Source organism: Sciurus vulgaris, assembly GCF_902686455.1.
Source record: "Sciurus vulgaris genome assembly, chromosome: 4".
NCBI classification, from domain to species: Eukaryota; Metazoa; Chordata; class Mammalia; order Rodentia; family Sciuridae; genus Sciurus; species Sciurus vulgaris.
Window position 1 is genome coordinate 139,352,704 of NC_136464.1, and position 18,432 is coordinate 139,371,135.

Here is an 18,432-nt window from a genome sequence, read left to right on the forward strand (position 1 = left end):
GGGTAAAAATGGTTGCACATTGAAAAGATAAGAAATGAAAAAGCCATAAAAAGAGCACAATACCAGCTCTTACATGCAGTTCAAGTACTATGTGGGTCATATTTTATATTTCTTTTAGAGCTATTTACTAAGTAGAATATAGTTACTGAACAAATAAACCAGCAAGCCACCTTGCTAGGCCTGACATGAAATGACCTATAAAACAAAATACCTGCCTTGGAGGAGTATGCAGTGCAATAGGTTCTAGCAGAATATAAGTAATCTGTCATTTATTTTCCTTTTTTGTGATTCAGAAACAAAAACAACAAAAAAAAGTAGCAATAATAATATATTAGTAACTGTCCTGGTAGGGCTAAACATACTGAAATACATGGATGCCTCACTTCATGCTTTCCTTTGCTGTTGTCAAAAAAAAGCAACTTGGAGATTAGTCTCTGAGTGGGACTAGATGCAGAGCAATCCAACACGGTACTGCACTTGTACTATATCATACAGCAACAGACTGAAATTTCAACACATCACATAGCATGCTCTGTCACAAGTTTGATTATGAACACACCAACTTGTGTAGTCAAACTGTAAGCTCAAGTAATTGCAGCCTATCTGCCTTTGGCAATCTTCACACTGTGCCAAAGGAGACCTCAGCAGTGACTCTCTGGTATAACCTGAGCATGTCTGTATCAGACTTTAAAAGTACAGTAGTTTCACATTGAATACTGCACAATTCAAGCACACTAATAAAACAAATTAAGGGTTTTGGGGGAGTCAGTAGCTTACACCCCCAGGCATTGGAAGGCATCCAGTGATCCCAACACCCTAGTGCAAATAACCAAGGACTTAAGATCTAGAACAGATATGAAAATAATTCTCCAATGCCTGATTTTAGCATTGTTGATGATGTTTTTCTCAGACCTAACATTGAGTTAGTAGTTCCAAGGCTATAAAGGTGATCATTTTTGCCAGAAAAAACTGTCCATATTAACCCTTCAGGAGTAAATCCTCATGTCACTGGAAAACAGTTTATTATAGACTGTTTATAATAAACACGGACTCCAAGGGCCTCAGGCAATCACCTTAAACTTGAATATAGGCCAACATCTGTCAGCTAAAAGAGAATTTTTTAAAATATGCTGTCTAAAGTAGCATAGAGAAAGTGTCAGTATGTGTTCTCTATTTGCACACAGAGAGCAAAATCATATGGCTGTTTTTTGGAAGACTTAAGAGCCAGATTCTTTTTTAAAAAAATATTTTTTAGTTGTTACGAACCGTTATTTTTATTTATTTATATGCGGTGCCAAGAATCAAAACCAGTACCTCATACATGCTAGGCTAGTGCTCTACCACTGAGCCAAAACCCCAGCCCCCAGATTTTTAAAGATGGGGCAACAGCCTGCTTGGTACCTATTTGAAACTAGAAACCCCAAATTTTCTCCTTAGCACACCCTCTGCCCACACACCTACCAGTCTAAAAGGACTGCCAGAAACTTTGGTCTCTAACATAGAGATGAGTGCTGCAACAGAGCCTAATCCAGATTCACTTCAAGGACTGAAAGGAGACACTGAAATAGGTCAGACCAAAAATGGAGGAAAAGCTTTCAGAAAATGCAGCTTATAAAAACACACTAGGAGCTTTCAGGGATCAGCTAGGAATTGGCATGAATGAAGAACTGATTTCAGGTGGAAATTGAGAGGCTCAGGTTAGTTATTTAGTTTTGTATTTTTAAATATACCATAATTTATTAAGTCAGTATTCTATTAGTATTTGCAAGTTCTCCAAATTACTCGAAAGTCTTCCTAAATTGTTGATTCCAAACATGCTTCGTGGACAACACATGTTATATAGCAAACTATATTTTTAAAATATGAAACATTAATTTTCCCAGGTCAGATATTTCCAGGTGGTTTGAAGATTTAAAGTTTTATATGTCCCAAATTCCTCGATTTCTGTCTATCCACCACTCTGGCTAGCACCTGAATCATAGTTTTTGGACAGAAATATAGCCCCTGAGACAAAATATCTGAACTAAAATGACACTCTAAATGCCAAGCACAGTGGAAGGTAATAAAGTCACAAATGTGAATGCACATAGCACAGTAAGTAGATAGATTTGTAAACAAACAATTCTAAAACATTCAATAGTAGAATAATCAATGATAAACTAACAGTTTTACAAATGATAATATCAAGAATAAACTACAGATTTGTGTAATACAACATGAGAGTAAAATGCAATTTTTAAGAAAACAGAATATGTAGATAGAACCATTGCAATTTTACAAAATATTTGCAAATATGATTTTTATAAGAATATTTAAATTATGACATTTGCAAAGTATTATGTGCATTATTGCCGTACTTGCCTATGTTGGCTGAAAACACCATAGTGTGGAAACTTCAAAGACTTTGCAACCAAATCATAACCCAAATCCTTCCCTACTTGCTAACTGTATGACTTTGGACAATGATTTAAATTCCTTTGAATCTCAGTCTGTTCTTCCGCAAAGGGGAACTTAAAAGAAATCTAGATCTACTTCATTAGATTTTTGTGTATATCAAATAAAATAAAACTTGCTAAACAACTAGAAAATGCTTGGTACTTAATTATAAGAGTAGATACGTACATTTACTTTGAAATTGTATACATAAATAATTTTTATACTGTTGTAGAAAAAACTTGGGAAATAAAGTTTCTATAGTTGGTATTATAACTTTCACAAGCATCTTATTAAAAATGTAAGTTATTGTAACTTGAGCAAACATAGTATATGATTCCTGATTAATGACAACATTGCTTTTCTGGTGATCTGTGTGAATGGTGAAAGTTGAAAATCAGTGTTTTACATTGTTTTATATAGGAATAGTCAGTATTCATACATGTCTGCATATTAAATATATTCTTACTAATTTCAATAAGAGAAATGCATTAAAATTTGCTTCAGTTGAAAAAGCAGTTAGGTTAAGTTTTATGAGTTGGGAGAAAAATGAGAAACTAGTGAATAAATGAAGTAATTTTAGAGATTTAAAAAAAACTAAATAAAACTTGGTCTTGTATTGTAAGAGAAATGATGATGCACTGAGAAAATTCTTGATAGTGTGAAAAACCATGAATTCTACTAAGAAAATCAGTTTATTGTGACAGCTATTGAAATTGCTTATTGATATTTATTTAGCTGGGCATATGGAAATTAACTTTTAGATATGAAGCATAATATAGTCATTGTTTTCATTGTAGCAAAAATTCAATCAAATGAAAAAGTGTACTTGTCAAACAGCTTGTTTGAATGAGTGCTGCATTGCATAGAATTTTTAAAAAGAAATTTGCTTATGCAAGTTTAAGTAAATAAACTTTATTATACTTACTGTTGTTGGTATGAATATAGTAGACTACTGGAATAATTTACATCATAAGATAGACTTCAAATTCTCCAACTGGGGAAACTAAGATGGATACTAATATCCCAAAACTAGCTTGTCAGAAGATTCATTCATTATTATTTTTGATCTATTGCTACAAATCTATATTGCTATATGAGCATTGTAAACATACACTATGATTTCTGACCCTCACAAAATTGTCTAGCCAAGCAGAGCTAATTGAAACCATTTGACACTTCAGTAAATCAATCAGTTTGTATTAAGAGTCAGCTGTGGGGCTGGGTGTGTCTCAGTGGTAGAGCACTTGCCTAGCATGTGTGAGGCACTGGGTTCAATTCTCAGCACCGCATATAAATAAATAAATAAAAATAAAAGGTCCATTAACAAGTAAAAAAAAAAAAAGACTCAGATGTGTACCGTGCATTAAAGGAAATAGGGATAGAGCTTGGTAGAAGACAAACACACAAAAGAAAGATTTCTAACTCATAACTAACCCACAAAGTAAGATGTTTATAAAAACATATGGAATTCATATAATGTACATATAACTGTTGCAACCATTTTCATAATTATTTCGTATGTTCATTTCCCTAATAAGCAAAAATGAATCTCAGAGAAACACACAGCAATCACACATTTCTCCAGAACTCTGTCCACCTTGCATGAGTTTATTGTTTGCTTAATAAGATAAATTTTTACAGGTTGTAGAGTTATAAAATTTTAATTTCACATAAAACATAATAGCTCATAAAGTTACCTACTTCCTTCATGTAAAATTGTGCCTCACTAACCCAATTCAGAGCTTCATTTTGATGTAGATCATGGTCTTGAATGTATATCATGCATGTATATATATGCACATACATGAATACATGTGAAATTTGAAAGCATTCAAATCACAGGGAATGATAATAACATTAAAGTGAAAACAAGCAGTTTGACATTTATTTTTTGACAGAGAGTAGATTGATGTGTTTAGCAAACAACTTTTGCTAGGCATTAAGAAACAGTTTCAATACTGTAAGTAACATCAACTTATAGTAGGTATTCAATTCCATGGTCACATTTTTTCTTGCTGTTATTTTGTTATTGCTGTGTTGGATATGATGGCTTTTAAGATGTTGTTGACACATGTACCAATGACTATATTCCCTTTCAATAGGGTATTCTGATAAAAGACAAGAGAATTGCAAGATATGAGTGATCAGCAGATAACAATGTCAGGACTTATGAGAATTATAATACAAAATACAATGAGAGATGGACTGATGACCTTCAATAAAATTACTAATAATCTGCCATTTGTTAGATCAAGACTGTCCAGTCTAGTATAAATTTGTAATAACAATAATTTAAGTCTAAATTAGGTAGAAATTAGGTCGAAGTGATTAAATATTTGTCATTTAGTTGTTGGAATCTATTCAGTCATAGAAAAATGTATTTATTGAAACACATGCTGTTATAATTTTAGATGTGTAGTGTCCCCCAAAAGTTCATGTGTGAGACCATGCAAAAAGGTGTACAGGTGAAATGATTGGGTTATTGAGCCTTAATTCAATCAGTGAATTATTCCTCTGATAGGGATTAACTGAGTGGTAACTGAAAGCAGGCAGGGTGTGGCTGGAGGAGGTGGGCACTGGGGATGTGCCTTTGGAGTATATATTTTGTCCCTGGCCAGTGGAATCTCTCTGCTTCCTGGTATGAGGTCTTGAGCCACTTTCCTCCACCACACTAGTCTGCCATGATATCCTGCCTCACCTGGAGCTCCAGTGAATGGAGCCAGCTGTCTGTGGACTGAGACCTCTGAAACTGTAAGGCCCTAAGTAAACTTTTCCTCCTATCTTGTCATGTGGTATCAAATTGAAAGTCCAGAAATAAACCCATATATTTATGGTCAACTAATTTTTGACAAAGGTGCCAAGATAATTCAATTGGAAAAGAATGATCTTTTCAATAATTGGTGCTGGGAAACTGAATATTCTTCAAGTTAGACCCATATCACATGTAATTTGTAGAAGTTAACTAAAAATGAGTCACATAAATGTGAGAGTTAAAACCACAAAATTCTAAGAAGAAAATGTATGCATAAATCTTCATGATTTTGGATTAGACAATGGCTTCTTAGATATGATGCTAAAAGCACAAGCAACCAAGAAGACAATAGATAAATTAGGCTTTATCAAAATTTAAAACTTTTATTCTTCAAGGGACACTATCAAGAAAGTGAAAATATGCAGGGTGTGGTTGTGCATGCTTGTAATCCCAGCAGCTGGAGAGGCTGAGGCAGGAGGAACAAGAGTCCAAAGCCAGCCTCATCATCTTAGTGAAACCCTGTCTTTGAAGAAAACATAAAATGGGCTGGGGATGTGGCTCAGTGGCTAAGCACCCCTGTGTTCAATTGCTGGTATGAAAACAAACAAACAAAAAAATATAACCCACTGAATGAGGAAAGTGTTTGAAAATAGTGTAGGCAATAATGATCTAGCATCAAGAACTCAAAAAGTATACTTAAAACTGAATAGGAAATAGACAAATAACCAGTTTAAAATGGGGAAAGAATTTGGATAGAAATTTCTACAAAGAAGACAACTGACCAATAAGCTTCTGGAAAGATGCTAAGGCATTAGGAAAATGCAAATTAGAATCACAATGAGATATTACTTCTCATGCACCAGGATGATTGTAGTCACAAAGACAGGGAAAGAGTGCTGGAGAGGATGTGGAGAAATTGGCCCCTCACAATGCTGGTGGGAATATAAAATGATGTAGCTGCTTTGGAAAACAGTTTGGACAGTTCCTCAAACAATTAAACATAGAGGTTTCACATGAGCCATCAGTTCTAACTCCTGATTATATATCTGAGAGAATTGGAAACATGTCCACAAAGAATATCTGTACATGAATGTTCACAGCAGAATCATTCATATAGCCAACCAAAAAGCCCATCAGCTCATGAACACATAAGCAATAAACACAATATGATATATTCATACAATTGAATACTATTTTTCCATAAAGGAACCTTGAAAACATTATAATAACAGAAAGAAGCAAAAAAAAAAAAAAAGTCTGGTATTGTATGAACCATTTATATGAGATGTCTAGAAAAGGCAAATCCATAGAGACAGAAAGTTTAGTGGTGCTGAGGGCTGGGGAGAAGAGCAATGGAAAGTAACTTCTAGGGAGTGTAGGGTTTTCTTGGGGGCTGATGAGAATATTTTGGAACTAGGTAGTGGTGGTATTTGTGTACTTTAAAGATATATTCCAAACCACTAAATTGTACACTTTAAAAGAATAAATTGTATGCTATGTATTTTTCAATATAAAATATTAAAAAGATAAATTGAGAAAAAAATAAAGAAAGAAACTCCTCAGGACAAAAAACTAGTTAGAACAGAAGACATGATTCAAATCCAATACCCATACACTTGACATCTCTTGTCAAGATTTCTGTGCCTGACTGGTGAGAGGAAGTAGTGGGGACAGGCACCCATAGAAAATTGTTGCTGTGTCCTCTGGGCAGAGATACCTGGGTGTCTGTCTGTCACCAGGGGCTGGCCTGGACACAAGTTCATGTTCAGTGTTACACAACCATCCTTGCCCCTGCCACTTCTAAGATTTTATTTAGGGTCAAGCTTGTGTGTCTTGGGTGAAACCCTTTCCTGCTGCTCCTCATCTCTCCTGCAGATGGACTTGGGTGGCCTATGGTGCCACTCCAGCACCTATGGCAGCATTCCTGCCTGAGCCAAAGCTGAGACCTCACCTCTGTTACCCTATAATTAGTGTGGGTATTAATAAGAGTCCCGGGAATCTCCTTTCCTCCAGGGTATTTTTAATAGGGTGGGCTTTCTCTTCTATCCATCCACCTGCCCAGCCACTTGCTTATTCATCCATCCACCATTCACTTGTTCATCCATTCCATTTCACATATATGTTGTGAAGTGACTGTAAAGTGATTTACTGAAGGACAGTTTTACTTGGGTTTGGGAATATGGGTCAGATCATTCCCCGCCCCCCGCAAGTCTTCTAAGGATATATGAACCTGGGATCTTACTGGGTTGTGTAGGGTGGAAACACTTGGCAGTCATGACAACCAGCCAGGAATTCCAGGTAGCCTCACCAAGGCTTGGCTAATTCTGATCCTCCTTCCTAATCTCCTGTTTTGCCACAGAGCAAGCCATTTTCAACAGAAGGACTTGCAAGTGTGCAATCTCCTCCCTGAGGGCTCCTTTTACACAGCACAGACCTTTCATCACCAAACTAACTTGTAACCTTGGTCAAGATGGTTCTCAGCTCACTTTTAAGAAGGAAAAAAATAAGCAAGTGAAGAGAAGAGCCACATCATGAAGTTGCTCCATGTAAGGAGGATTGCTCTATTGACCTATCATTATCTGGGCTCCAGTCAGGGCCAGAGTCAGTAGCTGGACAGCCTAGAAGTCCACCCTGGAGGCTCTGAGATGGCTGCTTAGAATTCATGTCTGAGCAGTGGTAGCCAAGGAGGGAAGAGTAGTCCTGTCAGGTTTGCTGGCTCAGCTACCCTTGGAAACATTCCAAATTCAAACTTTTGCTTAAAATACCTTTACCTCAAACTTAATTTGGGATTCCTGAATCCTCTCAGTTCATTGGCATCTGGCCTGTCTTTCGTAACTATCTCAGGCACCCACAGAAAAATGTTACTGTGTCCTCTGGGCAGAGATACCTGAGTGTCTACTTGTAACCAAGGACTGATGTGGACACAAGTTCCTGTTCAATGTCATATAACCTTCTTTGCCACTGCCACAGAAAAATTCTACCCCTCTGAAACACAGTGCTTCCCCATCCCACAGCTATTGCTTTAACTAAAATTTATTCACAATTTCTTTACCAAGACAAGCAAGACTTGACCCTTGCCTTTGTTCCCCTCACCATAGGGTAAACAGATGTGGAAATAGTTATGAGACAGGGTGCTGAGCACCCAAAACTATACTGACTGTGCTTGACCAGGAGGGTGTCATCAAACACTGCGATTGGTTATTTCTTTGTGCTATTCTTGTGATGTGCCCTGTCTTCCCAGCTGAGAGCTAAGGGACAGGTCTTGCTATGGTTTGAATGTCCCCTCCAAAAACACATTGAAATTTAATAGAACTGGGACCTTCAAGAAGTGATTAGCAAGAGGGCTCTGTTTCATGAATGGTTTAATGCCGTGTCATCCAAGTACATCAGTTTTTGCAGGAGGGGGCCCTGATACAAAGGGTGAGTTCCATCCCCTTCCTTCTCACTCACTTCCATGCACATAGGCTCTGTGGCTCTTCTGCCTTCTGCTGTGAGTTGATGCTATAAGAAAGCTGGCACCAGATTCCAGCTTCTTGACCTTAGCCTTCCCGGCCTCCAGAACTGTGAGCAAATAAAGTTCTGTTCTTTATAAATTACCCAGTCTGTGGTATCTGTTATAGCAATACAAAGTTGACTAAGACAGGTACCAGTTCCATTCATGAGGGTGGCAACCTCATGGTCTGATAACCTCCCACCAAAGTTTCCACCTGCTAATAGCATTGCAATGGGGGTTAAGATTCCAACGCCTGAATTTTGGTGGAACACATTCAGTCATAACACCTGGGAACCCAGGCTCATGGAGGCTATTGCTGTTGTTTCTTCTCACATTCCTGTATTTCTTTTCTGTATTCACTGAGGAATTTAATTTTGGCTGATCCGACAGGCACAGGAAGGGGCCAGGTGCAGGGAGGGCTGAAACCTGCAGAGTTGGCCTGGAAACTGGAAAGCCTGTTGACTGGAAAGCCTATGCAATGTGGAGTTGGGGTTTTTCGAGTGTCCCATTTCAGGGACAGAAATGACAGAAATGACTCCAGAGACTAGAGAGAATCTCCTCATGCTGAATGTCCCCTCTGTTGTCCTGTGCTCACTTCTTGGCAGGTCTGACTTATTGAATACTTTCAGGGTGTCAGCCATGTGCCTTCTATTCATAGACCTGGGTGGGACAGTCTGGTTTAATGATGTACAAATGACAGGACAAATTACATTGTCATAGGGAGAAACTGAAGTGGTAGTAAGAGGGAAATTGATGTCATGGGTCTTTAAAAGCACTTTGGTGGTTGTAGTAATGAAAGGGAGATAACTGGCTAGGCAAGGGTTTGAAAAATGCAAAACCGCATCCCCTTAGAAGAGAAAAAAGGAAAAGGGTGTCTTATAGGAAAAAGGAGCTGGTTTTTCTTAAGAGCCCACATTTATTTTTCAGAGGGACTTAAGCTTTTTAATGCTAAGAAAATACTATTTCTGGGCTTAAAGAAACTGCCACACTAATGCTTTTACCCGAAGACTTGATTACAAACATTTCAAACACCCCATGTCCTGGTCCCCACACCTCTGAATTGTGTGAATGTGTGCAGATACAGTTTTTGAAGACAAGGGAAAAGGACTCTATGGATTTGGACAGGTTATGGGAGACACTGATCTAAAAGAAATGAGAATTAGGCAGTACGAGCATGATATATATATAGGTCTATAAGCAGCAGCTTGAGGTATAGGGTGAGAGGGGCCAGAGGCATTAGCCCACTCCCTGTCCCTGCTTGCCCCTGAGCATGGCCAACTTTTTTTTACTTGAACTTATCTAAGGCTCTGTGTCTTTCTCTCTCTCTTTCTTCTTTTTAAAATTTGTTCTAATTAGTTATATATCACAGTAGAAAGCATTTTGACACATTATTTTTTTGTAACAATTTAATTTTTTAGGTAGAAACTCCAGCTTTCTGGAGCATTTCCTTACAGCAGCATATCTGCTATGTAAAGGAGAGAACTGCAGCTTGAATCTATGATTCATAGGATACAGCACTGTTAAAATACATTTTGTAAGAACCAAGTGTCAAGAAGCATATGATTTTTGTTACATGATCAGAGAGCAATCCAAAGAAATTTTTAAAAAATTACTATAAAGCCAGACGTGTGGATTTTGTCAGAAAAATCAAAATGCATTTTCTCAAATATATATTCTTTTAAATTCAAACCATAATTTCAGAAGAAGTGCTATTCTTCTGTAAATGTAGTAATCAAGCAGAATTTTGTAAGGAGGTACATAAGGGCCCAAATAGGGCTTTTACTTTGAAGTTATATGTTTAAATAAAAATTTGATAAAGGAAAGAAAAAAATTAATTTTTAAGAATCCTTCCTTTCTTCCTTTTTCCCTTCCTCACTTTCTCCTTTAGCTAAAGAAATGTCCAATCACCATTAGGTTCAAACATAATGCCTTTTACTTTGTATTAAGTAATTTTTATATGAATGTTATCAGTCGACAATCTCTTATAAGCATTTGGTATTTTAAGCACTGTGCTTTGAACACCAGAATAGAAATTTTTGAGAAGCACTAGAGGGACAAGAAGAACCAGGAAACTCCACATAAGATATCTTTATCCTTCCGTGCGGTAGCAGGGAGAACGGGACATTTGTCCTTTATTATTCAAAGAGCCTTTTAAACATCACCTGGGAAAGCAAGCACTCTAAGGGTCTCATGATTTCTGTTGGCTTTGGCCAAGAAAATGGAATTATTGAGAAAGTCCAACCTTTTATTAAATACTGCTGTTGGAAGGTCTTTTCAGTGGGTTAAATACTATAAAACTGTTGTCTGCTGGGCAATACAGAGTAGGGAGAAAACAAAAATAATTATTAGACAGCAGCATGTTGAGTGGGGGTTTGCACTGGCTTGATCCCGATATCAAAACATGGCCTCAGAGGTTCAGTGTGATGGGTTTGCTTCTCTTATCTTAGAGGACAAATAATGTCTTAAGGCAAAAGCAAGGATACTTTACTCCTCAGATTTTGGAAACGGACCAAGCACTGTAGTTCTCATGTCAATTTCCTTTAACCATGACTTTGTATAACATGAAGGTCAACTTGCTTCCTCGGATGATTTCTAAACCCATCAGTGGCTGGAGATTTCCAGGCACAAATCTGGCTTCTTTTCTGAATCCTGATTATGGAGGCATTGTAGGAAGATCCAAGCAATGCCAGAATTATCTAGTCATTGCATGGGTTCACTTTACAGATGTCTTCTTCTCTTCAGAACACTCCCTTTTCTTATCTTGTTTCAAATCCTGGGGTCATTATGGTAGTGGACAGTATTTCTTAAACACTGGACAACATGGTGGAGGTGAAGATCTGCTGTAAAATCTGAGGGATGTCTTTGGTATCCATGGCAATGAAAGACCTGCCAGCTGGTAAAGTTCTCTGGAGCCTGCCAGAAGGGGAAAGAAGAGAAAATTACCATTGCAAATTGAGGCTCTCTTTCTATCTCCTGCCCTGGCAAATCACTGCATCCAAATGGGTTCTTAGGAAAGGAAGTTTTTACTTTCTAATACCTTGCCGACTGCCTGCAATTTAATTGGCTGTCATTGAATAATGAAAGACCTGGAAGAGCAAGAGGGAGAAAGAGTGAAAGCAGTGAACCACAATCAGTGGATGTGGAAAGGAGAAAAATTCTCCCTTTCATGACTGTTATTTTCTGACATTTTATATTCCCTTAGTAGAATAGAGACCTAGAGATCCAACTGAAATTAGCTCACCTGGGTTCAGCAAATGTGTTGGCCTCATAGTGTTCATCTAACTGCTTTGCCTTCCTAGAAAACAGGACTCCAAGAACTTTGCCCAGCCAAATCTTGAGTGGTTCTATTTTCTCCCCACCCTCCTCTCCTTTTTTGGCTCCATTCACACAATGTGTAATGCAGTCTGATTTACCCAGCTGCTGCTTGATAATACTGAAGATATACAGACTTACAGCAATTTTTAAAAATACTAACTTATTACTTGGAACAAAAAGACATTTTTGAAGGTAATAAAACTACAAGACACAGTTTTATTCAAAAAACGCCTCTTTTCATTGTAGCAATGAAGTTTGGTTTTGGAATGACATTTCATAAAAGTCAGCCATCCTGTGTAGTATCATCCATTTGGCATGTCCGGCAGACCAGCAAATTCTGCAACATATCTTTTGCCAGTGGATTTGGACCATTTCTCTAGGAACCCACAAGGGTATTATTGTGCTTTCTTAAGTATTCAAACAGCATCTGTTCACTGGGAAGACAAAATAGCTATTTCAGCTCAACTGGTGTTTGCTATCTACCTAATACTGGGCTGTGCTGAGGAAAATATGGCTAGAAAAAGCATGGTTTGCATTCAAGTACAAGGAGGTTCTTGAAGCTGGAAAGTGCTAATGCACAAAAGTGAGAAAAATGCAAAGTCGGTTATAATAAAGTGATGGTGATTATATGATATTAAGTCTGTTCTTCACCTTACTCAGTAATCCTGTAGCAAGGAGAAGGAAATAGAGATGTCAGCATGCAGGATGCTAAAACCTTTAATTTATAGCCTCTGTACCACAGAGCATGGTAGGTTATAGAGAAGGAATAGCAAAGAGATAGGCTCTTTGGGCTACAGGAAGGTTTTGTTGTGGTTTTTTTGTTTATTTGTTTTTTGTTTTGTTTTGTTTTGTTTTTTTAGCAGATATACTTTCACCTGTGTTTTCTGGATTTTTTTTTTTTTTGTAAGTATTTTAAGTAGAGAAAAACCATGAGCTATATCTGTCATTCAAAAAGGTAAATATTAGTACGTTTAAGTTATGAAGGTGCTTTCAGATCTTTCCTTTTAGATCATCCCCAATGGTATTTATTCTTTGACCATAAATTTGTTCAGTGAGCATTCAGTATATTTAGTGTAGTGTATAACTATATATGGTGTCTTATCACCCATGACTTTGTGTCTCCAAGTGTTTCACCTGCCTTGTCTCCCCAGCAATAAAACACACACACACACACACACACACACACACACACACACACACACACACTACATATATACATATATATCACCTATTAATAAAATAGGAGATACACACACATAAGTATGTCTACATGTCTATCTTTCTATCAATATATGTATGTCTATGTATAATACTTATAGACACAGATATACACACTTTCTATTATGCTAGGAAAACTATCATGTTCATTATTTTGAATATGATTTAGACACAAAATGATTAGACTATGCTTGGAAACTTGATATAAGGTATCAACTGTATAAACATTAACCTATTAGTGGACAAATCAATTTCCTAATTGTTTTATTAGTTTAAACAGACTGAAAAGTGATTAATTTAAACTATGATTGTTTCTTTAAATATAAGCTAGAGCATCACATCTCCTCAGCTAGTCTGCAAGTTCCTTGAGGGTGGCGTCTCTAGACTTGTTTTTCCTCCACATTTCCCAGTTCCTTTCATGCCTGCTCATCTCATGAGCATGTCAGGCACTCTTTCTCTCTGTGTCTGCTCTTTCTATGTCCTGAGATGACACTTACCTGGTTGCTTGATCACCTAATGACCCAATAAAAATGGCAAAAGCATTTACTTGAGGGTCACTTGTAAGGATTTGGGCAAACTTGGCAGGTTGTATTCCATATCGTGACAGATTTGCATCACTTAAGACTATGACAAAGTACTCATCAGCCTCTTCTTTGACAATTTCCTTGATGGCATGTTCTGTCCCGCTTAACGTGTGGTCCCCACTCATGCAGAACTGAGAGTGGGCATGCATTGTCTAGAGGAAAGAGAGCACAAAAGTCATGGGTGATAAGCTTCTTGAATAAACAGAATGGTTTTTCATTGACTGTGCGAATGCCTAAAAACCAATTATTACAAGTCAGTAACAGCTTTCTGAGCAAGTTCTATTTAACTTGCACACAGTGATATTTGTATTTGGTAGACTTTTGTTAGAAAGAAGGAAATGTTCCAAACTATCACAGTTGACAATTACTTTTAAAATTCAAGATTTTATTTAAAGTAAGAAAATATAAAAATTGGTATCACATGGGAGAAAGATAAGGAATGGATTAGATTTTCAATAAAGTTATATTGTACTCATATCAGTAGCAACGGAGGAAATTTGTTTTAAAATCATGACATGCATGTTTCTCTTGCAGACTGAAGTATGTGAAATTGAATTTATTATTAGAAAATACTAAGAAAAGTGAAAGTACTCTAAAAGCAATCATTCTTTTCCTTCTACTGAACATGTAGCATATATGAGGAATTACAGGTTACAGAATCCTAGTGCAATACTGAGATATATAATCCCAATCCAATACTGAGTACTCCAAAATAAGACAGAGCAAAATTTACATTTGTACAGTGGAGAAAAGAATTTGAGGTCTGATGGGTGTTTTCTGTTTAAAACTTGAATGTTTGTGAAACAGAAAGTCATTTTCTTTACAGTATCTACCTCTTCTTCAGTGAATCTTTTTAGTCTTTACCTAATCTGATAGAAGTTTTCACAATATAGAGGTAACTGAACATATTTACCTTTAGAATTTCTAGTCTTTGTTTATTGTCCTTGGGGATTTTATTAATTGAAACTAGTGTAATATTGTAGTCATCTCCAGAGTGTCCAGCGATGTCATACTAAGCAAAGAACCACAGAGTTAGAAAACATTGTCTATTTTTTTTATAACATTGTCTAGTAGAGTACTATCATCAAACCTCTGAATTTTCATCTCTTTTGAATTTGATGGTCCAAATTTGCTCAATATTCGGTCATAAAAAAATGCAGAGAAACAGATGTGTGTTTATCAACAGTTCAAATGAAGACAGATTCTCATTTTGGACCCTCCTTCTTTAGTAATCTCTGCTCTCTGCAGGAGGTAAAAAGTATGATAAGGGCTTCAGGGACTACCCTGAATTCCATTTATAACTTTCATAACTTTCATAATTCCATTCACAACTTTTTTTTTCAATCACACGCACACATAGAAACAAAGATGGGCAGAATTCTAAGGTGGTCCTCAATATCCAAGGCCCCAGTGCACCTGTTCTTTATAACCTTATTCCTGTAAGTATGGGCAGGATCTGCAAATAGGATGGGATGTTACTTGTGATAATGCTAACTTACATGGCAAAACGGACTTGCAAATGTAATTAAGTTTACTTGCTTTGAGTTAATCAAAAGGGAGGTTATAAGCTTGGACCTAACCAAGTCACATGAACTATTATATATTGTTTGTTTGTTTACAGAGTTGCTGATTGAACCTAGAGTCACACTCATGCCAGACAAGCATTCTACCACTGAGCAGCATCCCCAACTCTATGAGAGTTCTTTAAATGCACTGCCTATCCCCTCATTGGTAGTAGAAAGGAAAGACAGGTTTGAAGTGTGAGGGGGATTTGACTTGAGGGAATTATCTATGGCTGTGTGGCTAAGAGCCAGAAGGTAAACAGAGACCTCTGTCCTACACCGTGAGGAACTGAATTCTACCAGTGAGATGAGTTTGCCTCCTTTCCCAGAGCCTCCAGGTAAGACCCCAGCCTTAGGGTCCTCTTCCACTGATGTTTAGGTCATAACTTTTCTGAGTAGCTCACAATTTTTATGATCATGATTTCTCCCTTTTCATTGTACCCTCAAAATCCTGAGGGAGTCTTCCACTTAGCACTAAATGTGATATCACCATATCAGTACAAAAGTCAACTAGCAAAGACCCTTTTAATCCTTTTATGCTTTAGCAACTTGTTTAAATGCTCCTTTACTAGGTTTGCTTTTGAAAATTTCATTCCTTTAGAGAAAGGTACAGCAAATGAAAACCAATGCAGAGTTTCAGTCAAGATGCCAAGATTTATCTTCACATAGACAGTTTATAACTTAGAATGCAAAGAAATCTCTGCTTAAAACAAAGAGTTGTTTCCATTTTATGATTAAGGTATTAATTTAAATTACTGTGGATAATATCCTGCCTCCACATTGTGAGGAGATACAAGACAATCACCTGGAGTGTTTCTGAAGATTGACTGAGGACACATGAAATCCTAACTGTGTTCTAAAATCCAAATATACCACTCTAGAATGGCACAACTGGCTGTGGGTAGCAAGGAATTAGAAGATAATTCTTCTAATGTGTGATTTAAAAGGTCAAGGAAGATGCCAGCAAAACCCTACAGTGTTATATGGTTTACCTGGCTAATCTTTCTTCATATCACAAAAGTCAGTGTAAAAAAAATAATGTTCTGACAGGTCAAGGATTCTAACATGACTGACATTAACAAGCTTTTTGATATACAGCAAGACACTTAAGCTCTTCAAAACTCTTTTCTACCTTGAAACTAATGCTGGGTTGGTTGACCTCTAACCTTGTATGCTTGTAAATCACTTAATCTCTCTGACAAACAGGGATTATCTCTGTTTTACTGCTTCCCGGGGTCATTGCAAGGATAGAACAACACATTTAGGGACTAGAGTGTTCAACATGTGTATAATTCTTCAGTGTATGAAACATTGCTTTGTATCTTCTCTCATTTTGATTCTCTCCATGACTTTGGTGTAGGTGTTATGCCCTTTTCATAAATGAAGAAATAATGCTTACTGGGAGTAACAGAATTTTAAGGTCATAGATTTAGAATTGGTAGAGGTCTGGAAGCCAAACTTACATGTTCTGACTCTAAATCCTGTGTTTTACTCCAGAAAAATAATCATTCCCCCAATTACCCTTCCATCTGTACTTACACTTTTTATGTGGTTGACCTGGCCAATATTTTTATATCAATAATTGAGGTCTTTGATTCATAAAGAGTTAACTTTTGTGCTGGGTGAGAGATAAGGGTCTAGTTCCTTTCTTCTACATATGGATAACCAGTTTTCCCAGCACCATTTGTTATAAAAGGTTGTCCTTTCTCAAATGTATGACTTCAGCACCTTTGTCAAGGACCAGATGACTAAAGATGTATAGTGCTGCAACCAGCTCAGCAACAACGAGGGATCTCGAGGAGGGGTGATGGGAGATTAAGAAAAAAACAGAAAACAAAGAAAAAGCCACGTGGGACACTGCCCTCAGATGGAAGAACAGTGACCCAGAATTAGCTCACAAGTTTATTATATATGGTCTCATAATCAGAAAGTTTAACTACAGAAGCTTTGTAAATTTTTCAAGGTTGGTGAGTTATCAAGAAGTTTCTTTGTGCACCCAAAAGTTACAAAGCTAGAAACATTTTGTGGCTATCCTGCTGTTATGGTGTTAGGAACATCCTGCAGCTGTCCTGCAGTACCCAGGAAACTCATTTTACTGGAATGTCGGATAAGTATTGAAGCCAAAGCCAAGTGTCAAGGCTTTTCACACATCCTGCCTTTGGCAAGGAATGTTTTCCCAAGCTTGGCTTTTGCCTATACTGCAGGATCAGACAATGACCAGGGCTCATTCACTCTCTACAGTGTGGATTTCTTGCTGTGTCTTCTAGCTGCATCATTGGTCTTTGTGTCTGTTTTTATGCCAGTACCATGCAGTTTTTTGTTACTATTGTTTTGTATTATAATTTTAAGTCAGGTATTCTGATGCCTCCAGCATTGCTTTCTTTTGTCTTTGAATTTATCTTGTTACTCTGAATATTTTATTCTTCCAAATGAATTTTTGGACTTTGTTCTGTGAAGAATGTCAATGGTATTTTCATGGGAGTTGCACGGACTCTGTATATTGCTTTTGGTAGCATGACTATTTTGACAATATTAATTCTGTCTATCCATGAATGTGGGAGGTCTTTTCATCTTGAGGTCTTCTTCATTTTCTTTCTTCAGTGTTCTATAGTTTTCATTGTATAAATCCTTCACCTCCTTGGTTATATTTATCCCTAGATTTTGTTCATTTGTTTGTTTACTCTTTGAGACTACTGTGAATGAAACTGTCTTCCTGATTTCTTTCTCAGCAGATTTGTTGTTGTTATATAGGAAAGCTATTGATTTTTGAATGTTGATTTTGTAACCTGTTACTTTGCCAAATTTATTAGTTCCAGCAGTGTTTTTGTGGAGTTCCTTGGATCTTCTATGTATAGGATCATACCATCTGCAAAGAGTGATAATTTGACTTCTTTCCTTCCTATTTTTATCAATTTTATTTCCTTCTTTTTTCTATTTTTTAAAATTTCCTTCTCTCAACTAATTGCTCTGACTAGAGTTTCTAGAGTGGTAAATGGACCTCCTTGACTTGTCCCAGATTTTAAAGGAAATGTTTCAGTTTTTCCCCATTTACTATAAGATTGGCTTTTGGGC

The 18,432-nt window shown here is 36.9% G+C and overlaps 1 protein-coding gene across 2 annotated transcripts in view; it reads right to left on the reverse strand.

The window, feature by feature from the left end:
• Positions 1–18,432, reverse strand: part of VWA8 (von Willebrand factor A domain containing 8) — a 718,869-nt gene that overhangs the window by 274,010 nt on the left and 426,427 nt on the right. The window contains exons 43-45 of one of the 2 annotated variants that reach the window (XM_079136496.1): positions 14,712–14,810; positions 13,712–13,950; positions 9,136–11,594 (exon numbers count right to left, since the gene is read on the reverse strand). In XM_079136496.1, coding sequence (XP_078992622.1) covers positions 11,486–11,594; positions 13,712–13,950; positions 14,712–14,810 — 447 coding nt within the window. In that variant the 3' untranslated portion in view covers positions 9,136–11,485. Of the gene's footprint in view, positions 1–9,135; positions 11,595–13,711; positions 13,951–14,711; positions 14,811–18,432 lie in introns of those variants that run through there. The other variant, XM_079136497.1, reaches the window with a different exon arrangement.